Source organism: Heloderma suspectum, chromosome 5, assembly GCF_057233095.1.
Source record: "Heloderma suspectum isolate Gila_16-S chromosome 5, 16-S_ref, whole genome shotgun sequence".
Classification (NCBI taxonomy): domain Eukaryota; kingdom Metazoa; phylum Chordata; class Lepidosauria; order Squamata; family Helodermatidae; genus Heloderma; species Heloderma suspectum.
The window spans coordinates 71,475,625-71,500,950 of record NC_139462.1 but is presented as its reverse complement, the minus strand read 5'-3'; the positions used below and the strand labels follow the sequence as shown (position 1 = coordinate 71,500,950).

At 42.0% G+C, this 25,326-nt stretch overlaps 1 protein-coding gene across 1 annotated transcript in view; it reads left to right on the top strand.

Annotated features, from left to right (window-relative positions):
* Positions 1-25,326, top strand: part of FSTL5 (follistatin like 5) — a 683,196-nt gene that overhangs the window by 554,995 nt on the left and 102,875 nt on the right. The window contains exons 9-10 of the mRNA XM_084856378.1: positions 8,059-8,220; positions 11,457-11,591. Coding sequence (XP_084712504.1) covers positions 8,059-8,220; positions 11,457-11,591 — 297 coding nt within the window. The remainder of the gene's footprint in view (positions 1-8,058; positions 8,221-11,456; positions 11,592-25,326) is intronic.

Below are 25,326 nucleotides of genomic sequence, written 5' to 3'. Positions count from 1 at the left end.
TTTATTTATTTTTTTGTACACTCCACTGTTGGTGACTTCTTCACTGATAACAAAATAGCAAAAAAATGGTCTTAGATTTTGTACAGCTGGGGAAAATGTGTTGAGTTGCAACTCCTACTTTAGTTTCTAAAATAAAATGGTATTACCTAATACAAAGCCATTTGAAAACCTGGGTTTTTTTACAGAAATAGGTCAGGTGCTAGAAAAACAAAATATTGCTACAGCTCTTAAATATATTTTTAACTAGGTGACCACTTATGAGTCAACAAAAAGAGGACCAAAAAGGACACTGATTTGTATTAAACGTACATGTGCTAATTTATAAGTATATATGCAAGTTTAGAATGTTTAAATAATTTAAAAAGAAATGCAGTACATCTCACCATAGTGTGGAAGATTGACCAGGTGGTGACCTGTGTCTTCCTCAGTGTGCTGTCTAGGTGCTGCTGATGGGCAGCTTCACAGCCCAGCTCTTCCTTCTGATGGTTCTTTATCTTTATATCAGACTTGGAATGGACAACTCTTAAAATACAGAATGCCTTCAAAATAGAGGATAGTCCTCTGGCAGGTCTTCAAATAGAGGGCTATCCTCTGTAAAAGAGGACATATGGTCATCCTGTTTATAGCGTATCAGTCAAAATGATCTAAATGAAGCTGAATCTAAACCATGTGTGAAAACCCTGCATTCAGTACGGCATAAATTTAAGAGAGAAAAATGCTCTGGTATGTCAACCCTAACAGCAATATGTTATAACCAAGAAATGGAAGATATACATTTATTTGAGGATATGAAATCCTGGGAGGATAATGATGTTGTGGATCATTATATTTTTTTGTATGTGGAAGCAATGATGGCTTACCTATTATTAGAGAAAATGGGTCTAGATCAATTACCAGTGTTCCAGTAGTTTGGGTAGGTCATACGGTTATGAGGAGAAATGATGTTTTAAGAGCATGGACATCATTTTAGAGTTATGTTTTATATCCTGTTTAAAGGATACATTGGACATACGGTATAGAATGTTGTCAGAATTAGATACAAGTCCAAAATGCCTATATAAGGCCACAATAACAAAAAGTGTAAACCTTAGCTTTTATAAGTTATTTAGATAGCATATTACCCCATTAAACAGAATCTGGACACACACACACACACACACACACACACACACTTAATTTGGACTCTGTATGTAGATAATGACCTGCCAAACCCCACATGTCAGACCCCATCTCATGCATATAGAGTGGTAAATTTGTGCAAAGAGCTGTATGCATGTATTCCTGCACCCAGGAGATAAACTGGATTCTCTTAGATTGTAAACCAGCCTTTCCCAACTTTGTGCCTTCCAGGTGTTTGGGATTACAACTCCCAAAATTCCTTACCATTGGCCATGCTGGCTGGGTCTGGTGAGAGCTGAGTCCAAAACTACTGGGGGACAACAAGTTGGGGAAGGCACTGTGAGCTATAAACTATAAAAAATAAACTGTAACACTGGGATTTGTCCTGTGATAGTTAGTGACATTTCACTTCCATGCCTGCATTTATCTCTGGAAAGAGCACAGTGTCAGATGATCTAAGTATTAAAAATTAATTAATAGGGTTCTGTTGGAAACACAGTGGAAGTAAATAATATGAAGAGATGGGAGTAAGCAATTCATTTTAATTAGAGAGCTTTATTGTTAAAGCAGATGTACATTTGTATATGACAACTTCTGTTTTACAATTACATCACACAACAGCTTTGTCTTAAATCCCAGCTGATGTAATAGTACAGTCAGAAATGACTCAATATAATCCAGTGCTTGCCACCCAGCCATGAAATGTGATTTTTTCCCTCATAAATATGTATTGATTTTGACTCTTCTAGTTAAATTTACTCATACAAAAATTGTGAACAATATTCCTGTAAACCATCAGAAAAATGACATTTGCCTTATTTTAATTGGGCACAAACAATCCTCCTTGGAGCAGAGCTCAAGCAACTTTACTTGTCAGATGGGGATACTGCACACAGACCTCTTCGTTCAGCTGTCTTTGTATGTGTTCTCAGCGAGGAGGGGAAACAGGGCCCTGTAAATCCTATGTGGATTGCTTGCTTTACATGTAGGTGCTGTACTTGCACAGGGAACAATTACCCCATGATGTTCCTCTGGATTGCGATCATTGCATTAAAGCCAAAAGAAGATACTGTTGTTCTTTTTATTATTGTATTTTAAATCCAGTATTCTTCATTATATAATCTAGGCTGTAATTCTATACAGATTTACTTGGGAATATGTCCTATTGAACTCAGTGGTGCCTACTTTTGAGTAATCATGCATAGGGTTATATTATTAATGACCCTGAAGGTATTCTTTGCGTTCCCTTCTGGTTTCTTTCAGCTGGCTGATTATGAAGGATAAATGATGGTGATGGTGATGATGATGATGAGAGAGAGAGAGAGAGAAGGAAAAGGGACTTGGGCTGAATCTACACGTAGCAGTTATACCATTGTTGTTCAGTCGTTAAGTCGTATCCGACTCTTCGTGACCCCATGGACCATAGCACGCCAGGCCTTCCTGTCCTGCGCTCTCTCCCAGAGTGTGCTCAAGTCCATATTCATTGCATCAGTGATGCTATCTAGCCATCTCATCCTCTGCCATCCCCTTCTCCTTTTGCCTTCAGTCTTTCCCATTATCAGGGTCTTTTCCAGAGAGTTTTCTCTTCGCATTAGGTGGCCAAAATATTTGAGCTTCAGTATCTGTCCTTCCAATGAGCACTCAGGGTTGATTTCCTTTAGAATTGACTGATTTGACCTCCTTGCAGTCCAGGGCACTCGTAAGAGTCTTCTCCAGCACCACAGTTCGAAAGCATCAATTCTTTGGCACTCAGCCTTCCTTATAGTCCAGCTCTCACAGACATACGTTACTACTGGGAAAACCATAGCTTTGATTAGACGGACCTTTGTCGGCAAGGTAATGTCTTTGCTTCTTACTATGTTGTCTAGGTTTGCCATAGCTTTCCTCCCAAGGAGCAAGCATCTTTTAATTTCATGGCTGCAGTCACTGTCTGCGGTGATCTTGGAGCCCAAGAAAATAAAATCTGTTACTGCTTCCATTTCTTCCCCTTCCATATGCCCGGAAGTGATGGGGCCAGATGCCATGATCTTCGTTTTTTTAATGTTGAGTTTCAAACCAGCTTTTGCACTCTCCTCTTTCACCCTCAACAAGAGGCTCTTTAGATCCTCTTCGCTTTCTGCCATTAGGGTGGTATCATCTGTGTATCTCAGGTTGTTGATAATTCTCCCGGCAATCTTAATTCCGACCTGTGATTCATCCAACCCGGCATTTCTCATGATGTACTCTGCATATAAGTTAAATAAGCAGGGTGACAATATGCAGCCTTGTCGTACTCCTTTCCCAATTTGGAACCAATCGGTTGTTCCATGTCTGGTTCTTACTGTTGCTTCTTGACCCTCGTACAGGTTTCTCAGGAGACAGGTAAGGTGGTCTGGTACTCCCATCTCTTTCAGAATTTGCCACAGTTTGTTGTGATCCACACAATCAAAGGCTTTAGTTTAGTCAATGAAGCAGAAATAAATGTTTCTCTGGAATTCTCTTGCTTTCTCCATGATGCAGCAAATGTTGGCGATTTGATCTCTAGTTCCTCTGCCTCTTCGAAATCCAGCTTGTACTTCCAGTAGTTCTCAGTTCACATACTGCTGAAGCCTAGCTTGTAGGATTTTGAGCATAACCTTGCTGGCATGCGAAATGAGCGCAATTGTACAGTAATTTGAACACTCTGTGGCATTGCCCTTCTTTGGAATTGGAATGTAAGCTGACCTTTTCCAGTCTTGTGGCCACTGCTGAGTGTTCCAAATTTGTTGGCATATTGAATGCAGCACTTTAACAGCATCATCTTTTAGGATTTTAAATAGCTCAGCTGGAATACTGTCATCTCTGCTAGCTTTGTTGTTAGTCATGCTTCCTAAGGCCCACTTGACTTCACTCTCGAGGATGTTTGGCTCAAGTTCAGTGACCGCACTATCATGGCTATCAGGGACATTAAGATCTTTCCTGTACAGTTCTTCTGTGTATTCTTTCCACCTCTTCTTCATCTCATCTGCTTCTGTTAGGTCCCTGCCTTCTTTGTCCATTATCATGCCCGTCTTTGCACAAACTGTTCCCTTGAGATCTCCGATGTTCTTGAAGAGATCTCTAGTCTTTCCCATTCTGTTGTTTTCCTCGATTTCTTTGCGTTGTTCATTTAAGAAGGCCTTCTTGTCTCTCCTTGCTATTCTCTGGAACTCTGCATTCAGTTGGATATATCTTCCCCTTTCTCCCTTGCTTTTCACTTCCCTTCTTTCCTCAGTTACTTGTAAAGCCTCATCAGACAGCCACTTTGCTTTCTTGCATAATGTCATTAAGGATTGACAAATCAGTCTGTTTCCAGACCATGTCAGTTTTGCACATAATAATTCGTAAATCCAGTTTGTCCTACTTCTTCAGTAATATGCATTTTGGGGAGAAAATACGTGCACAACACAAAAAATCTCATTCAAATGTGTATTGTCTGTCAAAATATGCATTTCAAACCGAGCAATTGTATCACTGTCAGTGGAGAGATCTGAACGTAGATGAACCACCTTATTGAAGAACAAGGATCAAAATCTTAGAACATCCCTAAATGTCATCTGAAAGAGGCATTGTGAAGGAACAGAGCTATCCATTTTTGTATCTAGTTTGGTTTTAGGATATTATGGAGTTAAATCTTTTTCAGTGTATATATTAGTCTGTTTCAGCCAAAAGATTAATAGTTTAGAGGTCAAAAATTTAATTAGAATATAGAGGTCAGGAAGATGTGCTTAGAGGAGTAGAAGATTGTGAGGTTCAACAAAAATTCAGAGAAGGAGAGAGAAAATTGTATTAACTCAGATAACAGAAACTTAGCAGGGAGGTTACAGCCACCCCACCCCGCACACCTTACCTAAAGGTGATACCCAAAACCTCTAATTCTGAGTCTGGTTTGGTGGAGGCAGACAAAGGAAAAACGATTTCTACCTGGTGGCAGCACAAGACAAAAGACTACAGGAAGGGAAGGTCAAAAAGGAGTGTGGGCACATTATTTTGCCTTTTTTGACTTCCACTCATGGAGCAGGGTGTTGCTAGTCCATGACAGACTTATCCTTTCATTTAAGAATGAGTGCATCCAATTAAAAAAATACAATATCATTTCATTGAGTTTACATTGATTCATCTTGGCTTGGGTTGGGTAGTGATCTCTTGTTTTGACTTTGCATAGATGGACTTTTGACTACTACCACATATAAGATGCTTGGTCATATTTTACAAATAAAGCTCACTGACCATAGGCTTTGGCAGAAAGGGGGCAGGTATTGTAGTGTGAGAGAACTGCACCCACAAGAGGACCCAACTATGAATGAGTTCCATATGACCAGTGCACGTTATTAGCTTATCTTATTGCATCCTGCATTTTCTTTTGAAGAATATTGCTTGCGTAAGATGTAGATGCAATTGGTTAAATTGTCATGTGAAACACTTAGTTATGTGCGAATAGATTCCCAGTGTGTTGAGCTTGGAAAGTTATGGCAAAAACAACCCTCCAAAGTACCACACAAGGAAACAACAATTTTCAGTGAAAGATAGATGATCAATGTGATGCTTTTTTGAGGACTCTACTCCAGGTTTTATAGTTTGGGGATGTTAGAACAAGAGATGGACAGACTCTTCCTATCTTGATTCAGAATGGGTTTGTTTTTTCTGATCTTTTTAGTGAATTATCCTTTGAAATCTCAGCCCTTCACTGTCCCTAGTTTTCCCCGCAATAAGGGTTTCTTGTTCCCAAATTCAGGGAAATTGCAATTCCTGGTGCTCTGTTTGCTTTGAACTTCCTCCTGGGAAGACTCTTGAGTCTAATCAAGGCCTGAGCAGCAGCCTCCCCATTTTCTACTATTGAAATATAAGCTTGGGAAAAACAGAATGGACTAGCCCTTAACGGTCTATTTATGGGACTGTAAAAAAGTCCAGTTACAGTACTTCTGAACTATAGGGCTCCACCACACAGGTGGAGAATTCTACATCAATGCTGGTTCTTTCCCTATCAGTGCAGGACTGGGTCATTCTCTTTAGATGGCTGTCCCCTTCATGTTATTTTTCATTTCTTTCCTTCTCATGAGGGTGGTGATGCTGCTCAGAGGCACTGGCATCTTTCCGCAAAAAAGCATTATACATATTTGGGATGCAGTGATGGCTACTCCCTAGTTCCTGCCCCTTTCCCTCCCCTTGCACATTACTGGTGGGTGGGGACTGTCACTCAGACAGTCCCCCTCCGCACAATCTCCCCCTGCCTCCCTATGCAATGTCTTTGACAATCTTGCCATTTACTTGCTGGGAATGCACAGCAGAGGGGTGTCCTGGCAAGTCAGAAGGCCGGCGTGCTGCTCTGCCAACCTGCTGCTCTGCCGCCTTGCCACTCTGCTGACCTGCTGCCTTGTTCAGAATGCTGCAGGCCCAAAATGGCAAGGACCCAAAGTGGCGCAACCACGGGGAGGCGACATGCCCCCATAGCCCATCGTCATTGCCTTCGCCATCATGACCATACCCCCAACAACTCAAAACAACCACCCACAGCCGCCAACACACAGCAGTTCATTCACCCTAGGGGAGAAATACACAGGGAGGTCTTAGAGCTCCATTTGCACATATTTGAAAAAAGACCACATTTTTTTCTGTTTGAGGAAAACACAGGATAAGTGGTGGAAATGGTGGGATAATGTCTGGACAATGACAACATCATGTAATGGACCCGCAGAATTCAGTGAGTGGCCAATCATGAATGTGCAATAAACTGGAGGTGTAGAGATGTCCATAGGGTTCAGAATACCCCCACACATTTCCAAAACTTGGCAACATCACTAGCTAGAACATCTACAAGAAGCAGTAGAGTTTCTTATTGGTTGCCCCAGTGTTATAGTATGATCTCTGCACCCATGTAGGGTGGGCAGTCTTGCTTTGTCAAAAAAGAGGAAGTGCAGAGCCAGCCCATGACATTTTTCTGCCTCAGGCAAAGAACAAGATGGTGCCTCTCTCATTTCCATGTATAGAAGCCAAATGAGCTGACCAATCTTATCTCAACACTGGCAGTGGGACAGTGTCTTCTACTGCAGCTGAGAACAGCAGGCTAGCTTAGGAAGCACTAGGCAGGCTGTGCGGGAGTCAGGAGACACAACTATGTCCTTCATCACCTTGCTGCTGGTCCCCACCCCTCAGCATCTGCTACCTGAGATGGCTGCCTCACTGTCCTTAATGGTAGGGCTGGCCATGAATGGATCATCAAAAAGTCGACAAAGGAGGACATGAATGTTCAAAACTTGAAACAAAATGCATATGTGAATGTATATGTATAAAATGCAAATTTAGGAATAATTACTATGATGTAAGTGGGAATAGAATACCATTCACTGTAGGAATGAATCAAATGTCCCTCACCAGAGTTCTGTGTGTGTGTGTCCCCAAAGGTGGGGGGCACTTTTGGGGGGAGGGGAAGGAAAGTTGAATGACATCTGGGTAGGGGGGTTCTTTATCTACAGCAATATATAAGGGGTCCAAGGACTTTTTAATCCCCCTGTTTTTAATCATGCTAAAACTCAAGCCATGGATTCACTGTGTGGCATGCTCTGCAGCAGCCTGCCACACCCTTTAATGATGAGCTGTAAATGTCCCTCAGAGTGGCACTGCAGGTGATGGCACACCGTTGTTCAGAGGGGCACTATTTGGGAGGGGGAAAAGGCTGCCCATGTCAGGCAGATCGCAATTGCCCCTGGACATGCAGCCAAGTGGCAAATGCCCTTGCATGCCTACCTTTACCATGAAACTGGTGTTGTTTCATAAATGTGATTGTACAGTGGAACCGAATGTCTTATGGTTTCAAATGTGCAGGTAAGATATCACATTGCTCCTCCATTTTGCCCATATCAATTATCACTGATTACTTTAAAACATGTTTATATTATTTAATAATTTGCATTCATCTGATGTACTATGCTTTTGTCTGTTCAGTTCCACCGGTGATAAGAGTCTTTCCTGAAAGCCAAGCCAGGGAGCCAGGCGTGACAGCTAGCCTTCGATGCCATGCTGAGGGTATCCCCAATCCAATACTTGGCTGGTTGAAGAATGGAATTGATATAACTCCAAAGTTATCCAAACAGTTAACCCTTCAAGGTAAAGGAGCACATTTTAATAATGTTTTAATAAGTTTCTAAAGGCATAGGCATGTCTTTTTTATGTTCACTCAAAGACTTCAGAGAGCAATGTGAACCTTCATACTGGTGTGATTTATTTATCAGGCCTTCAGGCAGAGCCTTGAGCAGCAGGTGTGATGTCTCAATTCCACCACCTCATAAGGAAAGCTGACAGCTTTGGGGTCTACAAGTAACCCATTATATTTCTTCCATCTTACTTCTCTGCCCATAGCTGTTTTCAGCTCGCCTTAGCATATTGAGAGAATGTATCTAATAACCTTGTAGGAATTGTTACCATAGTATATAACATTTTAGGAACTGTTACCATAGTAAAGTGCATGACATTTGAAATAGTAAAAATGGCAAGTTCTTAAAAACCAAGCATGCTGATGGACTTATTGGGCTCTCCCACACTGGAGGCATTCGAGACGAGGCTGGACAGCCATCTGTCAGGGGTGCTCTGACTTGGATTCCTGCATTGAGCAGGAGGTTGGAATCGATGGCCTTGTAGGCCCCTTCCAACCCTACTATTCTATGATTCTATGACTTCAAACAGAACGTTTTGAAATAATTGGGCATGCTGAACTATTTCTTATTGGTGGGGCTGCCCCAGCATCACCTCAAGGCTTGGTTGCTAGAGATATTAGGGTTCTGTAAGTGCGTTCTGCAACAATATTTTGCAGTGTATCCTCACCTCCTAACAAGTGTGGTTCTGTTCAAGCTTCCAGCCAGCCATATTACTCTTTCAGGGTAATATAAGCTGTAACAAGCCCATGCAAGCCAGCTGATGCATTCTTCCCCCCCCCCTTCATTTTCCATTTTTCTCTTCCAGCTGTCACTCAACATTGTGTAGTTCCTGGAAGCCATTGAGTATGCTCAGTCTCATTGGGGTGGGTGGGGGTGGGTGGGAAGTACACTTGTTCTTTAAAAATGTTTTGTATTTCTTCATACCTTGGCTGTTCCCCTGAACAGACTGATACCTTCCTCTTGTTTCTTAGTCGACCCATTTTATCTCCATCCCATCAACATTCAAGCACCCGAGTTCACTATTATAAGGAATTATATACGATCCAGTCCCCCAATATTTACTGTCCTCCCCACATGCACATGTGGGATTCCCCTGGCATGGACTCTCACATGTGAGGCATGCCATGTAGCTTGGCCTTTAAAAAAAAAAAATCCACACCATATTTGCATATTAGAGGCAGTCCAACATATCATGGCTTCAAGCATACTATCATTTATTTAGAGGTGAATTACTGAAACAGTAAGTGACAGAAAGGTCTTACTTGGCTGGTCTCACCAACTAACACATCCCCGCTTTAATCAGTAATGTAGCCTACTTAATAAGCCTGAAGATCTTTGATACCAGGTGTTACTATGCTATCAGGAAAAACCAATGGCAAATCTCATGCTGCCAGACTTAAGGATCTTTAGTGAGGTGTTTATAGAAAGAGATGTTCCTATATTTCCAGGGCACTAGATACAGTCCAGCAGACCTCTCATTAGAACTGCAGTTGTCTGGGGACCAGAACACAGTCTGATACATAGACTTTGGGCTCTGCAGAATTTCTGCATTCTTCAACTAACATCCAGCCTCAAGCTCTTCTCTTCATCTTTATCACAGGGGGTTGGTTGGTTCACCCTTGACTGCAGCCCTGCGAGTACCTGAGGAACACACAGGGCTCCCAGTTGGCTTGTTGCTGGGCTGCATGAATGTGTGCTGAGTGTGTGAACCTCCATATGGGGTATATATTCTGCCACTGCAATTTCTGTGAATATGTCATTTTATTTTTCATGGGGAAACATCACCATGATTAAGGAAATCACAGCCCTCCCACATGGAAGTGATAGTCCACACCAACAGTGCATGAGTACAGGCAGGCCACAAGGCACATCTAGGGATAGACAGATCTGTCAATCTTGCTCTTGCTGAGAGTGTTGGGTTTTTAAGGTCAAGCTTATTCCATCATGTTTTCACATGGGTTTGCGATTGTTCTTTTTTTTTTCTTTCTCTCTTTTTTTTTTAAGCCAAATCTGTAGAGAAATTCATACACATTTTCTGTAATGTATGCATTGATGTACACATTTCTGCATGCAGTTTTAAACCTACACATTTTGGGGGGAAGCATGCACCCATTGACTAAAGCAGGTGCCTGTGCATTTTGGAAATGTACACATTTATCCTTGCTCATTCTTTCAAATGTTTGCCTGTTGTTGAATGCATTTTTTGTTTGGTTTGAAGAATGCCTCGCAAGTATTTCTGACGGCAAATTGTGTTCAGGTCTGTGAAGTGTAAACTGGGTAAATCTGTAAAACAACAACAAACCAAACAAACTTGACAGAGCAAATTTCTCACACATCCCTAAACACAACACATTCCACAGTTACTTGCATGGGGCCCAACAGTGAGCGCGAACTGGACTTGGGATCAGGTTATTTGAAGGACCCTCTGCACCCTGTCTGGCTATTCAAATCAGCTGCTGAGGCTCTGCTCTCTAGCCCACCAGTGAAGTCCATCAGAGATCAGGGTGGCCTGCAGGAAAGGCAGTGCCTTTTTGTGGCCCCTTCGCTGTGGAAATCCCAGCCACAGGAAAATTCACTTGGATCCTTCCTTTAAACATCTCCTTGGGTTTTTAAAGACCTTTTATTGATGAATTTGAAACTGGCTCAGTTTTTTTTAAATGATCATGTTTAAATGGTTGCTGTTTTTTTCCCCCTGTTCGTTTCAAATAGTATGTTTTTGTCATTTTTACACTGATTGTATGCTGATTTTATATATTACAATGATATGTTTGTATGGTTTTATTATAATTATGTTGTGTGAAACATCTTGAGAGGGCTGTACGATGGCCCTTAAAGACAGTATATAAATAATAAAATAAATAATAAAATTAAATATAGATTATACCCCAATGCTCATTACCTACCTGAGAGTTCACACATGTATTAGCTGAAGGTGAAATGTCCACATTGCCACTAAAGTAGAAAAAATGCATTGCTTTGTCATTCAGATCCTTCATAGCAAGGGAAAGGGTGTGTTTCACTAACCAGACACATCTGTTGATAGATTAGGTACACCTGAAGGCAAACTGCCTGGATAGGCAAACAGTTTAAGTGGGTTGGGCTACGTCAAAAGCTGCATGTTTAATCTTGCAAGCAAGGGACCACAACTAAAATCATAACTCACATAATGCTTTCTTATTCTGTCCTCAGCTAATGGCAGCGAGGTCCACATTAGCAACGTACGTTATGAAGATACAGGAGCATATACCTGTATTGCAAAGAATGAAGCAGGTGTGGATGAAGACATCTCTTCCCTTTTTGTGGAAGATTCTGCTCGAAAGACCCGTATGTAGCATTTTCTTACATTCTCTGACAGCTAAAAAAGAAAGGTAATTCCTATGAAGTGGCAGTAAATTGTAATGTATCCATATATAAGGAAAAGTTTTAGTATCCTGTAATATGGAAAATCCCTTGGTACAAGTCTAGATTTCCAGTATCTCAGATTCATATAGCTGCAAAGGGATCAAATCACTGTAGTCTGCTAGTTTTCCCAAGATATTTTGTGGAAGGATTGCCTTCTAAGCATCTAAGCAATTGCCACAGGAAATAACACTTCCTCAAAAGTTGGACTGGCAAAAAGGAAGTGACAGACCTATATTTTAGAGCTAACAAACACTGCATATTTATTTTCCCTTCGTCTTCTCTCTCTCATTCTCACTCACTTACACACATAAAAACACTGGGTTGTAGCCAAACTGAACAGTAGATACTTATTGTAGGGTCAGCAAGGCTATTTGGTCAATTTAAAGGTATTTAAATGCCAGTATACAAATAATTGCACACTATTCCGTTGGAAAAGCTGTTTGGAATTATATTTGAAATGTCTTCAGCTTTGATCCTAAGATCTGTGAAAGGAGCTCTCACAAAATAAGGCTTTTGCACCTCTTTCTGCTGTACTCTCTACACTCTGAAAAGCTGCTCTTGAGGGTTGGGGGGCCATCCAGAATGATGTTTGATGTGGCACAGGGAGGATCAACAGAAACCCCCATGTGTTTTCCACATTTATTAAGCACCACCATAAGATCCAAGCCATGGACAATGGGATGACCAAGATGAAATGATAAAAGTCTATTTTTTTAAAGGGTAAATGGAAAGGTTGAGGCCATTCACTCATATGTTTGACTTCATTATCTGAGAATGTTTTGGATGATAGTGTAAAGAAATCTTACAAAGGGAATATAGGTTACTTCCTAGAGTCAGCACAAATATTATAACATAATGTCCTTGATTTGTATTCCATTTGTGATATGTGATTCATGGAATAAGTCAATATATTAGACATCAGCTTTAAGCTGTGAATGTTGCGAGTACTGAGAAATGTATGTTCCCCAGCACTCTTTGCACCAGATGACTTTCTCCCTGCAGCGGAAGCATCTGCAAGATAAATGGGCAGGTTTGAAGCCTTGTGGGTAGATGAGAGCAGGACTGGTTAAAGGCAGGTGAGTAGGTGGAGAGAGGAATGCGATTTCCTCTGGCTTGGAGAAGATGCCAGGTCATTCATATTGCTCACCCTGTTTTGGAGGCAAGCGTTACAAGTCACCAAGGTTAGAGTTACAGCCCCATGAATCAAAGCATCAGACTCCATGCATTTCTTCTGAGTATTTGTGAAATTCTATATAGATTATAAAATGCCATGAGAATGAGAATGAGGAGGAAAAACAGAAACCTCTTTTGTGGGGAGACAAAATCTTTCAGGAAAATGGAGGACAGATTTCAGCAAAGCACTATCTAACATTGAGCTTTGGCCTCTTCCCATTAAGTTTGGTTCTGCCCCAGTCATATTCTCTGTGCTTCTTTCCAAATATTCTACTAATAGCTCTTTCTAGTATCCCAACTCCTTCCTCTTTCACCCTTGTACAACTCCAAGTTCCTTTCTCCATCGTATGTTATTCCTCATTTCAATGGTCTCCTGAGCACTACTTTTTCTTTTCTTGTTTCAGTGCTGGTCACCACTCTTTACATTTCAGTGGCCAGTCTTCTTCTGCAAGTTAGATAGAAACTAGATGTTTTGTCCCTTACCTACATTTCAATTTTTTAATTATTATCATTGGCCAGGATGTGGAGGAATGGGAGAAAGCAATAGAACTCATGTTCCTCTGAACCCAGTTTTTCAAAATGTGTCACCCTGGAAGCTCATGCACAATGAATATTTATTTTATTTGTACCCTGCTTTTCTACAAAAAAGTGGCACTTCAAGCAGCTAGAGTGACAGATCCAAATCGTACTTAAGTCATTGGGTAGCCTTGCACAATCACCATATTGTGATCTCAGTTTCTGTCTGAAAATTGAGAATAATACTGACCTATCTCACATGGTTGTTTTGGCTGAATGAAGTAAAGATAATGAAACACTTTGTTTTCTAAAACACACACACACAATATAAACAATAAATGAATACTATGGCATGAGAAATTTTTCCAGAATTAATCCAATCAGCCTGATCCATATAAATTAACAATAAGATAGGTAGGGAGATGATTAAGTCCTTGTGTTGATATTGTAAAATAAACATTACATCTGAATGTATAAGGCATTCAACAAGTACAGGCCATAAAAAGTGAGGCAAATGACATGCATTTTACCCAAGCCTGGCAAATGCAGCACAAAACCCCAAGAAAAAAAAAAATGTCTGTCTCTCAGTCCCTACCTTCCCATCTGTCAAGCCAATTGGGAACATCACCAGCCAGCACACAAGAACATAAATCACCTGTAAGGACCTCCCTATGGAAGGTCTCTTTTAGTATAGAGCTCCATCCCTATAATTCTAGCATTTTCCTTGTCACTGTGCTTTAGCTTGCAAAAGAACTGAGCAGACATTTGCAGTGAACCTCAGATTTGACTGATTTCTAGAGTTTGTCTTGAAGAAATCAGAACTGAAGTGACTGTTACAGCAAAAGGATTAAAAACAGGAATTGTAAATCTGAAAAAAGTTATATTGATTTCAGGAGTCATTTACTAGAGCATGCCCATTAGTTGTGCCCAGTCTCTTAGCTGCTTAATGCAGCTCCGGGCTTACCTGGGGAGCAATGTTGTGGTGGTGAGGCAGGGAGCCAATCATGGCTAAATTAGCTCAGCAGGAAGAGGGCTTTGTTCGCAGACTGGAGGGAAGACCTCCCTCCCTCTGGTCGGCTAGAGGCTGCTAAGAGCGGAGCCTCCTGTGTGGCTTTACTAGGTCTTGAAAGACTGCATCAAGGACAGGAAATGCCCCCCCACCCCTGCTCCAGGGCGTGTGCTGCCAGGTAGCCTGGGCTGCTATAACTTTCACTGTGCAGTGGGGCTTCTCCTCACACAGCCAAATAGAATGAGACTCCCAGCCAGGGCCAGCCTAAGTTACTTTGCTACCTATACTAGGGGAAGCACTGTAGCTCAGCACTGCCTTCCATGCTGAAGACCCCAGATTCAATCCCAGACATCTCCAGGTAGGGCTAGGAAGGAATCCTACCTGAAACCCTGGCCCAGAATCAGGAGAGCCACTGCCAGTCAGTGTCAACCATACTGGGCTAGATGGACCAAGGATCTGATTCAGTATAAGGCACCTCCTGTGTTCCTATGCACCTGAGGCAAAGGGCCAGATGATGTCTTCCCCATTGTATACACAGAAGCTGACTGGACTGTGGGTGGATGATGGAATGAAGGCACCTGACAATCCACAGAACACAGATGGAGCAGATTTTACGCAGTCCATAGATCCCTACTGGGAAGCCATAAAATATGGTCCTGCCCCCACAGGCTGTAGATATGACCTCAGGGAGAGGGGGAACTCCTGCTCCAATTTCCCACACACCCCTCGCAGCCACTGCAGAAAGGCTCCACAGCACTTCCTCTGTGGTGATTCTTCTATGATGGTAGAGGGGGTAGAGAGGAACGTGGGAGGGGGCATGCTAGTGGGCAGGAATGGGAGAGGCTATGGAGCCACCAGATCCAAAGACCTCTCAGCCCTGTCTCTGCCCCCAGCAGCACAACCCAGATAGAAAGACAATGGGCTTCTTGATATGAGGCTTTCATTGTGCACTCATGATTGATCACTCATGGAGGTTTACGGGCCCTTTACATGATGTTGTCAACCTCCAGGGCCTCTTCCATGCTTTATAACCTTTATCCTGGCTTTTTTCCTAATGGGGAAAATGCAACAATAAAATTTCATCATGCTTTGAAGCATTCCAGCAACTGGTGAATTCCTGGAATCTCGCTATATCATAGCTATACCATAGCACCATCTATTGGCTGTATAATGAAACATATCGAACTTGAAGAAAAAGGAAATCCCCCCACAAAGCACATGTAAACATATGTAATGGAGCCGATCTTAACCCCACAAAGAATCCAGAAGCAGAAGCCCCAGTAAAGGTGTGCGATAAAAGAGGAGCTCTCAGAGGCTTATCTAGTGGGAAATGGCTATTTGGAGGGTGGAGAGGCAGAAATGGTCTCTGTCGCTCCACCTGCCCTGCTGGGAACAGCCCAGTAAGGCATATGATTCTTGGAGACCTCTGAACTTAAGCACTTTGAACATTGATTTCTGTGAGGAAAATGAAGCACATAATTAATTTCCCCCCCAATGAAATAGATGTGACTTCAGAGCACTTAACTTTTCACTAGATTATTTTCATGAGCAATAATAACAACTCATGTTTGTTATTACATGAGTAATATGTACCCCACCCCCCAATAAAGCATCTGGTTCTCTTAGTCCCATCTAACAATTTTCACAATGAATCCTCATGTTAGAGTTTTACCCCAGTGCCCTGACTTCAATACTTCAGTGGCCTAGATGGAATTATTGCCACCTGATCTGTAAGTTGATATGAGTAGATCAAATTTGGTAGTCATGTTTCAAGATGCCATTGGAAATAGAATGATAATAATAACAAATGCATAGACCCTTTCTTCATTTTGGGGGAATGTGTGAAAACACCCCTGAAGTTTGGGGGCAGGAGGCAAGTTTCTCATAAATCTTCAGGTGGGGTGTGTGTGTGTATGTGTGGGTGTGTAACTTTACTTAGTTTAGACAAGATGGCCAAGGCTTTTGTTCTGTTTTTTATTTTTACCCATTTATCATGGTAGGGAGAATCTCTAGTTTATTGCCAATGGAAACAGCATTACATCTTGTGTTTGCACTGTAAACATCCCACTGTGACTAAAACAAGATAAACTACAGGTACAGGCCACTAACTCCTGGCCTCTCTTTGCTGCGTCAGCACCTTGAATAAATAGATTGAGGTGTTGAAGGTTTTGGGGTGTACCTACTGAAGTGCAGATCTTATAGGCTGGATATACAGTATGCCCTATGTCAGTATCTATCTATCTATCATCATCATCATCATCATCATCCATTTATTAGATATTAGCCCACTGATTTCCCAGTTAAGGGTTCCATCCTACAAGGCAGCCTAAGAGCACAATCCTATGCATCTTTAGACAGAAAAATGTCCTACAACTCCCAGCATGCCCCAGCTGGGCATGCTAGGAATTGTAGGACTTTTCCCTGTCTAAACATGCATAGGATTATGCCCTAATTTTAAATTAAAAAAAATAAATGGAATTCAATAAATGAAACAGATGCCATGCCAGACTTTTCAAGATGCTATCCTGATACTATTTGTAGGTTTGTTTTTATACATGCCTGGCATCAGCACCTGTCACCCTTTGGTTGCTGCTGGGATTTGCAAGCTGCCATTTTAAATTTCCTACAATGCCCCCAATGTAGCCTGAGGAAGGGGGGCACAATTGTAAATTTCCCAATACTGTCAACAGATAAATCTGTGGCTGGGGAATCATTGGAGGGCAGTTTGCTGAGGGGCCCTTCAAACGTCCTGCTTTTATAGACCCTGTTTTGTATATTTATTCAACTTTTGACAGTTCATACATATTAAATATATAGTCATTCGTCTTGGAAGCTTTATCTTCCTCAAGAATGTGTAATAATGCACACAGAGGATGTTTCCACCATATGGCGTGCAGGTTTGACGTTCCTCCTCACCACAGCCTTGGAGAAAACTGTTTGGAATGCATGTACTTGCATCATGTACTTGCCCCCAAAGAAGGACATGGAAGGCTCCATTTTGTTGAGTGTGATAAGGTTCTTATATCTTCCTGAAGTACAACATTTGTTGTTGTTCAGTCGTTCAGTCGTGTCCGACTCTTCGTGACCCCATGGACCATAGCACGCCAGGCCTTCCTGTCCTGCACTCTCTCCCGGAGCGTGCTCAAGTTCATATTCATTGCATCCGTGATGCTATCTAGCCATCTCATCCTCTGCCGTCCCCTTCTCCTTTTGCCTTCAGTCTTTCCCAGCATCAGGGTCTTTTCCAGGGAGTTTTCTCTTCGCATTAGGTGGCCAAAATATTTGAGCTTCAGTATCTGTCCTTCCAATGAGCACTCAGGGTTGATTTCCCTAAGGATGGACTGATTTGACCTCCTTGCAGTCCAGGGGACTCGTAAGAGTCTTCTCCAGCACCACAGTTTGAAAGCATCAATTCTTCGGCGCTCAGCCTTCCTTATAGTCCAGCTCTCACAGCCATACATTACTACTGGGAAAACCATAGCTTTGATTAGACGGACCTTTGTCGGCAAGGTGATGTCTCTGCTTCTTACTATGCTGTCTAGGTTGGCCATAGCTTTCCTCCCAAGGAGCAAGCGTCTTTTAATTTCATGGCTACAGTCACCGTCTGTGGTGATCTTGGAGCCCAAGAAAGTAAAATCTGTCACTGCTTCCATTTCTTCCCCTTCTATATGCCAGGAAGTGATAGGGCCAGATGCCATGATCTTAGTTTTTTTAATGTTGAGTTTCAAACCAGCTTTTGCACTCTCCACGTTCACCCTCAACAAGAGGCTATTGAGATCCTCTTCACTTTCTGCCATTAGGGTGGTATCGTCTGCATATCGGAGGTTGTTGATAATTCTCCCGGCAATCTTAATTCCGACCTCTGATTCATCCAACCCGGCATTTCTCATGATGTACTCTGCATATAAGTTAAATAAGCAGGGTGACAATATGCAGCCTTGTCGTACTCCTTTCCCAATTTTGAACCAATCGGTTGTTCCATGTCTGGTTCTTACTGTTGCTTCTTGACCCTCGTACAGGTTTCTCAGGAGACAGGTAAGGTGGTCTGGTACTCCCATCACTTTAAGAATTTGCCACAGTTTGTTGTGATCCACACAATCAAAGGCTTTAGCGTAGTCAATGAAGCAGAAATAGACGTTTTTCTGGAATTCTCTTGCTTTCTCCATGATGCAGCGAATGTTGGCGATTTGATCTCTAGTTCCTCTGCCTCTTCGAAACCCAGCTTGTACTTCCGGTAGTTCTCGGTTCGCATACTGCTGAAGCCTAGCTTGTAGGATTTTGAGCATCACCTTGCTGGCATGTGAAATGAGCGCAATGGTGCGGTAGTTTGAACACTCTTTGGCGTTGCCCTTCTTTGGAATTGGAATGTAAACTGACCTTTTCCAGTCTTGTGGCCACTGTTGAGTGTTCCAGATTTGTTGGCATATTGAATGCAGCACTTTAACAGCATCATCTTTTAGGATTTTAAATAGCTCGGCTGGAATACTGTCATCTCCGCTAGCTTTGTTGTTACTAATGCTTCCTAAGGCCCACTTGACTTCACTCTCGAGGATGTCCGGCTCAAGTTCAGTGACCGCACTATCATGGCTATCAGGGACATTCAGATCTTTCCTGTATAGTTCTTCTGTGTATTCTTGCCACCTCTTCTTAATCTCATCTGCTTCTGTTAGGTCCCTGCCTTCTTTGTCCTTTATCATGCCCGTCTTTGCACAAAACGTTCCCTTGAGATCTCCAATTTTCTTGAAGAGATCTCTAGTCTTTCCCATTCTGTTGTTTTCCTCGATTTCTTTGCATTGTTCATTTAAGAAGGCCTTCTTGTCTCTCCTTGCTATTCTCTGGAACTCTGCATTCAGTTGGGTATATCTTCCCCTTTCTCCTTTGCTTTTCGCTTCCCTTCTTTCGTGAGCTACTTGTAAAGCCTCATCAGACAGCCACTTGGCTTTCTTGCATTTCTTTTTCTTTGGGACGGATTTCGTTGCTGCCTCCTGAACAATGTTACGGACCTCCGTCCATAGTTCCTCAGGCACTCTGTCTATCAGGTCTAATCCCTGAAATCTATTCCTCACCTCCACTGTATATTCATCAGGGATATGATTTAGGTCATACCTGAATGGTTTAGTGGTTTTCCCGACGTTCTTCAATTTAAGCCGAAATTTTGCAAGAAGCAGCTCATGATCTGAGCCACAGTCAGCTCCAGGTCTTGTTTTTACTGACTGTATGGAGCTTCTCCATCTTTGGCTGCAAAGGACATAATCAATCTGATTTCGATATTGACCATCTGGCGTCGTCCATGTGTAGTCGCCTCTTGTGCTGTTGGAAAAGAGTGTTTGCTATGATCAGCATGTTCTCTTGGCAAAACTCTATTAGCTTTTGTCCTGCTTCATTTTGTACACCAAGGCCATGCCTGCCTGTTATCCCGGTGATTTCTTGACTTCCTACTTTAGCATTCCAATCCCCTATGATGAAGAGGACATCTTTTTTTGGTGTTAGTTCTAGAAGGTGTTGTAGGTCTTCATAGAACCGATCAACCTCAGTTTCTTCGGCCTCAGTGGTTGGGGCATAGACTTGAATTACTGTGATGTTGAATGGTTTGCCTTGGATTCGTACTGAGATCATTCTATCATTTTTAAGATTGTACCCCAGTACTGCTTTTCCCACCCTTTTGTTGACTATGAGTGCTACTCCATTTCTTCTAAGGGATTCTTGCCCACAATAGTAGATATGATGGTCACCTGAATTAAATTCGCCCATGCCTGTCCATTTGAGTTCGCTGATTCCCAAGATGTCGATGTTCAATCTTGCCATCTCATGTTTGACCACCTCCAGCTTACCTTGATTCATTGATCTGACATTCCAGGTTCCTAAACAATATTGTTCTTTACAGCATCGGATTTTCTTTTCACCGCCAGACACATCCACAGCTGAGTGTCCTTTCGGGTTTGGCCCAGCCGCTTCACTCTTTCTGGCGCTACTTGGAAATACCCTCTGCTCTTCCCCAGTAGCATATTGGACACCTTCCGACCTGAGAGGCTCATCTTCCGGCGTCATATCTTTTAGCCTTGTGATACGTTCCATGGGGTTTTCTTGGCAAGAATACTGGAGTGGGTTGCCATTTCCTTCTCCAGTGGACCACATTTTGTCAGAACCCTCTGCCATGACCTGTCCGTCTTGGGTGGCCCTGCACGGCATAGCTTATGGCTTCACTGAGTTACGCAAGCCCCTTTGCCACAACAAGGCAGTGATCCATGAAGGGGAGTTCATGGTTAAGCTAGTCCAAAGACCATAGGGGTCAAACATTCTTGTTTGTTCATAGGGGTCAAACATTCAACAAGGCAGTGATCCATGAAGGGGGAAGTACAACATATAAAGCTTCAATTCCTCTTCCCCTGGATTTCTTCAGCAACATCAACAAAAAATCAGAAACCAAAATTTACTGGTGTGAAGCTGTTAACATGAAACAAATCTTCAAAGCGTTTGCATTACAGTTACACTTTAAATTTGAGATTAGATTTCTAAGATTTCATAACCTACAGAGTTGCTTCTTGAGAGATTAATATACCATGTTTCATAGCAGTCAGGAAAATGGAGTGATGGTGACGGATAAGACCTTTAGTGGACTGTGTGATGCCTGTTGCTGTTAGTAAGAATAAAAGGAAACAAATAGACTGTGTTGTGGCTTTGGTAGAAGATGGAAGATATAATTTATTTTAAAGTTTCTTGCGGATAACATGCTCTTGATACATTCCTGTTCCCTGGAGAAGCCAATATGTCTAAGATGATAATGATACATCATCAAAATGGAAATTCAAGATTAAAGTAAATGAAAAACACTGTGAAAGGATTTTGTCATGCAGTTGTTGCATTTATGCCTACATGAAGGAATGACTTAAGCACCTTTGACAGCTTGGTACAATTTTAACAAAAGATGATAATCTGGTAAACCCTCTTGACGCCCCTATTAGTACTGGAACAACATAATATATCTAATGGTCCTATATATCTATCAGTCCTATGTACACCCATAACATGCCTGTTTGCTTAGCTGTCAATAGTGTACACACATGCACACTTTAATGTATTGTAGCATAACATCAGCAGTATCATAATTAATGGGAGACTTCCATGTAATAACCAAATTTAGGAGTCACAAGCTCAGAATGGACATTCAGTTTTGAACTAAAATTACATTTCAGCTAACAAAACAATGTGATTTTCTTGTCAATTCCTAAATTAAAAGGCAAATATCTGTGATTGGAAGCCTTGCGAGTTAATCAATTACCAGTGAGTTAAGCAATAAAAGGACAATTATTGGTAGAGGTTGGATGAACTATCATTTTAAAAAAAATTTTTATTGTTATGCACCTAATGGCCTTACTTAAACACAGTAGATTAGGGGTCCCATAGGACTTAACAGAGCCCTGTCCCCCACACCCTGCCATGACATGTCACTATAGGAGATGGGAGGCATTTGTGTGCCTCCCATATACCCATCCATTCCTCTCCTCTCTGTGCAGGGTCTGAATGGCTAAGGGGAAAAATGGGATCTGTTACTCTCTGTGCAATGGGATCCATGTGCATAGGCACTGCCCCTGTGGTAGACTGGATTGAGCCCCAACTATTGTAATGTCTCAAATCTGTGGTTCCTCTCTTTTGCCACATTCTCTCACGATTAATGAATGTATACAGTGGTGCCTTCCTATGCATTCATTTAACCACAGATGGGAAATCTGTTCCATGGAGGCTGGCTTTGGACATTTACCTAAAGCAGCCACAGAAGCTTCATGAGTGACTCATGCTTCTTCCATTGTCTATTGTAGTAGGCCAGTGTGTATATTCCCCATATCCTTTTTGCTCATGTTCTGCCCACCCAAGCACACCCTTAGCACAGGACTTGCTAAAAGGTTATATGCCGCTCCTCCAGAATCGTTAATTCTCCCAGAAGCAGCAATGGAGAAAACATGGGTCACTCAGGTGAACATTGAACGTCCCCTGTAATGTTTTGACTGATGGCTCTCAAGGAATGGGCTCACCCTACAAATGCATTTTTTTCTATTTCATATTTAGCTCCCAATTCCTTGAAGGTTCCAGAATGACACTGCAGCTAAAAGTATTTTCTTTCATTTTCAAGCAGGAGGGTGATTGTGTGCCCTTCAGGCCCTCTTTCTTGGTTTTAGATGAGCTTTTGAAAAACCATGGGAACTGGCTGTAATATATATTAAGCATTATCGTTACCATTACACTGTAACAGGGTGAAAAAGGAACTGCATACACTTTTGCCCTGCCAGTTCCAGAGTCATGTTCCTGATGCATAATATGCTTTCAGCTAGACTGCATATGACTATTTTTGTTTTCTTTTTTAAAAAATTATGAATATTTTAATGACTATGGTATTTTCAAAACAATATTTTTAACAATAAAGATAAGATTTATCTTAGAATTGTATTTTTTAAAAAATATTTTCATAGAATATTGTGCCAGGCAGACAATCTACACCTCGTGTTATTTACCTGTTAATCTAGTGAGAGGAAAGTTTGTCACCCAAGGATTTTGCAGTAATTTACAGATGAGTTGAATATTTAATGCCCAATTAATATTTTATCCTGCATTTTTTATTCTTTAACATCAATTACAGTTCCCCATGTTACCCAGTTCAGCAGCTGTGACTCTGTCACATTCTATGAAGCAACTTCTATAAATCCTTTCATCTATTCACCCACAGCAAGCTGAAAATTATCTGCTTCCTGCATTTTGTGTCTAGAGGCTGTGCTTAAAAAATAATGTGCCTCTTCACTACCATTAAATAGATCAATTTCTAACACCAGGGCCTTTTTTTGCATGTCAAAGTCTCAACACCTAAGAAGATGAGGTTATGTGATCTGAATGTTAGTGACTTACTAGGTTTGTGGCCATCAGCTCTAACCAGGCATGTCTGTTGCCTATAGTGCAGCACAAACCTAAAAGGTTTTTGACTCTGATTTATTGCCTACATTTCTTCCACTGGGTGTTATGAAAACTCTCTGTTGCATCCCATACTCCACAATGCCTGTTTATCTCATTTCTTTGGGAATAATTTGGGCTGGCATTTTATGTTGTGCATAGGTATACAGAGTTAAACAAGGTTATACATTCTGAAAATGTCACAACCAGAGACTCCATCTTCTACAGAAATGTTCAACTTTGGGGTCAGCATTGTTTCCAAAGACCATAAAGAAGCCACAGGTTACCAAGGGTTTATTTATACAAGGTTCAGCCATTGTTATTTCAGAGATTATTATTTCATGGTTAGTACCATGACATAAAAATCCTGTCTGCAGAGTTTTCAGAGAAAAGGCTTTTAGCCATACACATTTGAGTAATTCGTAGGCTCTGCAGAACTCTGTTGTTCTATAGATAAGGCTAGTTCTGTTGAAATCTATTCTCTCATTTCCTGAATGCCTTTTTCCCTCACGAGAGATGCTTCTGTTTTTCTGTCTCATTTGCAGGTCCTTTAGAATTTTTTGAAATATTTTTTTTTTCTTTTGGTTATGTTTTTGTGCTTACTTTATTGTTGCGAGGTGACTGTGGGTGATCTCTGTGTTTTTTCTTTCTTTCTACTACACCTCTTTCCATCATTCTGCAGCCTCCACAGCACGTCCTGATCTGAAAAAGCACCATGGGAGGAATTACCTCATGACATTTTCCCCTGGTGTTTAATAGACATGTGGGAAGCCCAGGAGGGTGCAGACCACCACAGAGGTTATTGTATAATGAAAGACAGGACATGCACACATTCCTAGGGATGTTGCGAGCACATGACTGGGTCCAGGAGTCCAGTGGACTCCCCTGCACCTGGCCCCCCAGCCCCCGCTCACCGAGCTATGGATGCTCATGTGCACTCTTGTTGAGTAGTGCATGGTCCTGCAGCACGCTGCAGCCACTTGCTCCTCGTTACAAGCTGCCAGTTTTATGCAAGATGGGGGCTCTGTAATTTTTGTATATTTTACACCTTTAATGTTGCGGACATGGCCCTGTATGGGAACCATTGTGTACAACATTCAATATACAAAAATTACGGAGCCTCCATCTTGTGTAAAAAAGGCGACACACAGTGAGGAGTGGGTGGCTGCAGGTGGGGTTGTACGAACCCCTCACTGTCCAGTCCAGGGGGAGGGGTCTGTTGCAGGGCAATTTGGGCTGCTTGTGGCTCTGCGGAGTCCTTCAGAGCCCTGCCACATCCACCAGAGTTGGCGGAGCGGCTCTCCGGCATCCTACAAAATGCAATATGCTAATGGTGGCTGGCATTAGCCTATTGCGGGAAAATTAAAGACGTAAATGGCATATTTTGCAGCTTTTTATGGCTGTTTTTAGGTAAAAGTAAGTGCTTTGTGGCTGCAAATGGTGTACAATATGCCTTATGGCTGTAACTTTCCTGAGATAAGCTAATGACAGCCGCCATTAGTGTATCGTGTTTTATAGGAAACCAGAAAGCCAATTCATGGAAAATCATCCAGACCCAGAGGTGAGTGAGGCAGGTCTGCTGCAGACTCTGGAGGTCAGATTCTTCTGGCCTCATTTGAGTCCGCGGCAGATTTATCCAGCATCCCTAGCTGCAGAGCACTCCTGGACCACTCGCAGAGACTTCCAGGGCTCGTGTGGCCTGGCGGGCAGGTGGCAGCAGCAAGTTGGCGGGTGCCTGTGCTTGGCAGGTGCGGGTGAGTCCATCCATTCCTACACACACCCCTCAGCCACTTTATAACCAAGGTTAGCATAAGAACCATGCACCCCACCCATGAGAATTTGACAAAAATGTTCTCCTGCTTTGAATTTGTTTTTCAAAAGCAATTTCTTTCCAATCAAATTTAATGAGAATGGCTGAAAAAATGCAAAATATATTTTCAGCACAGCACAAGATAAAACAAATAGTGTTAATTATATGGTTTCTACTTTTTTGATATGAAAGAGAGGCGTCAGGCACCATGG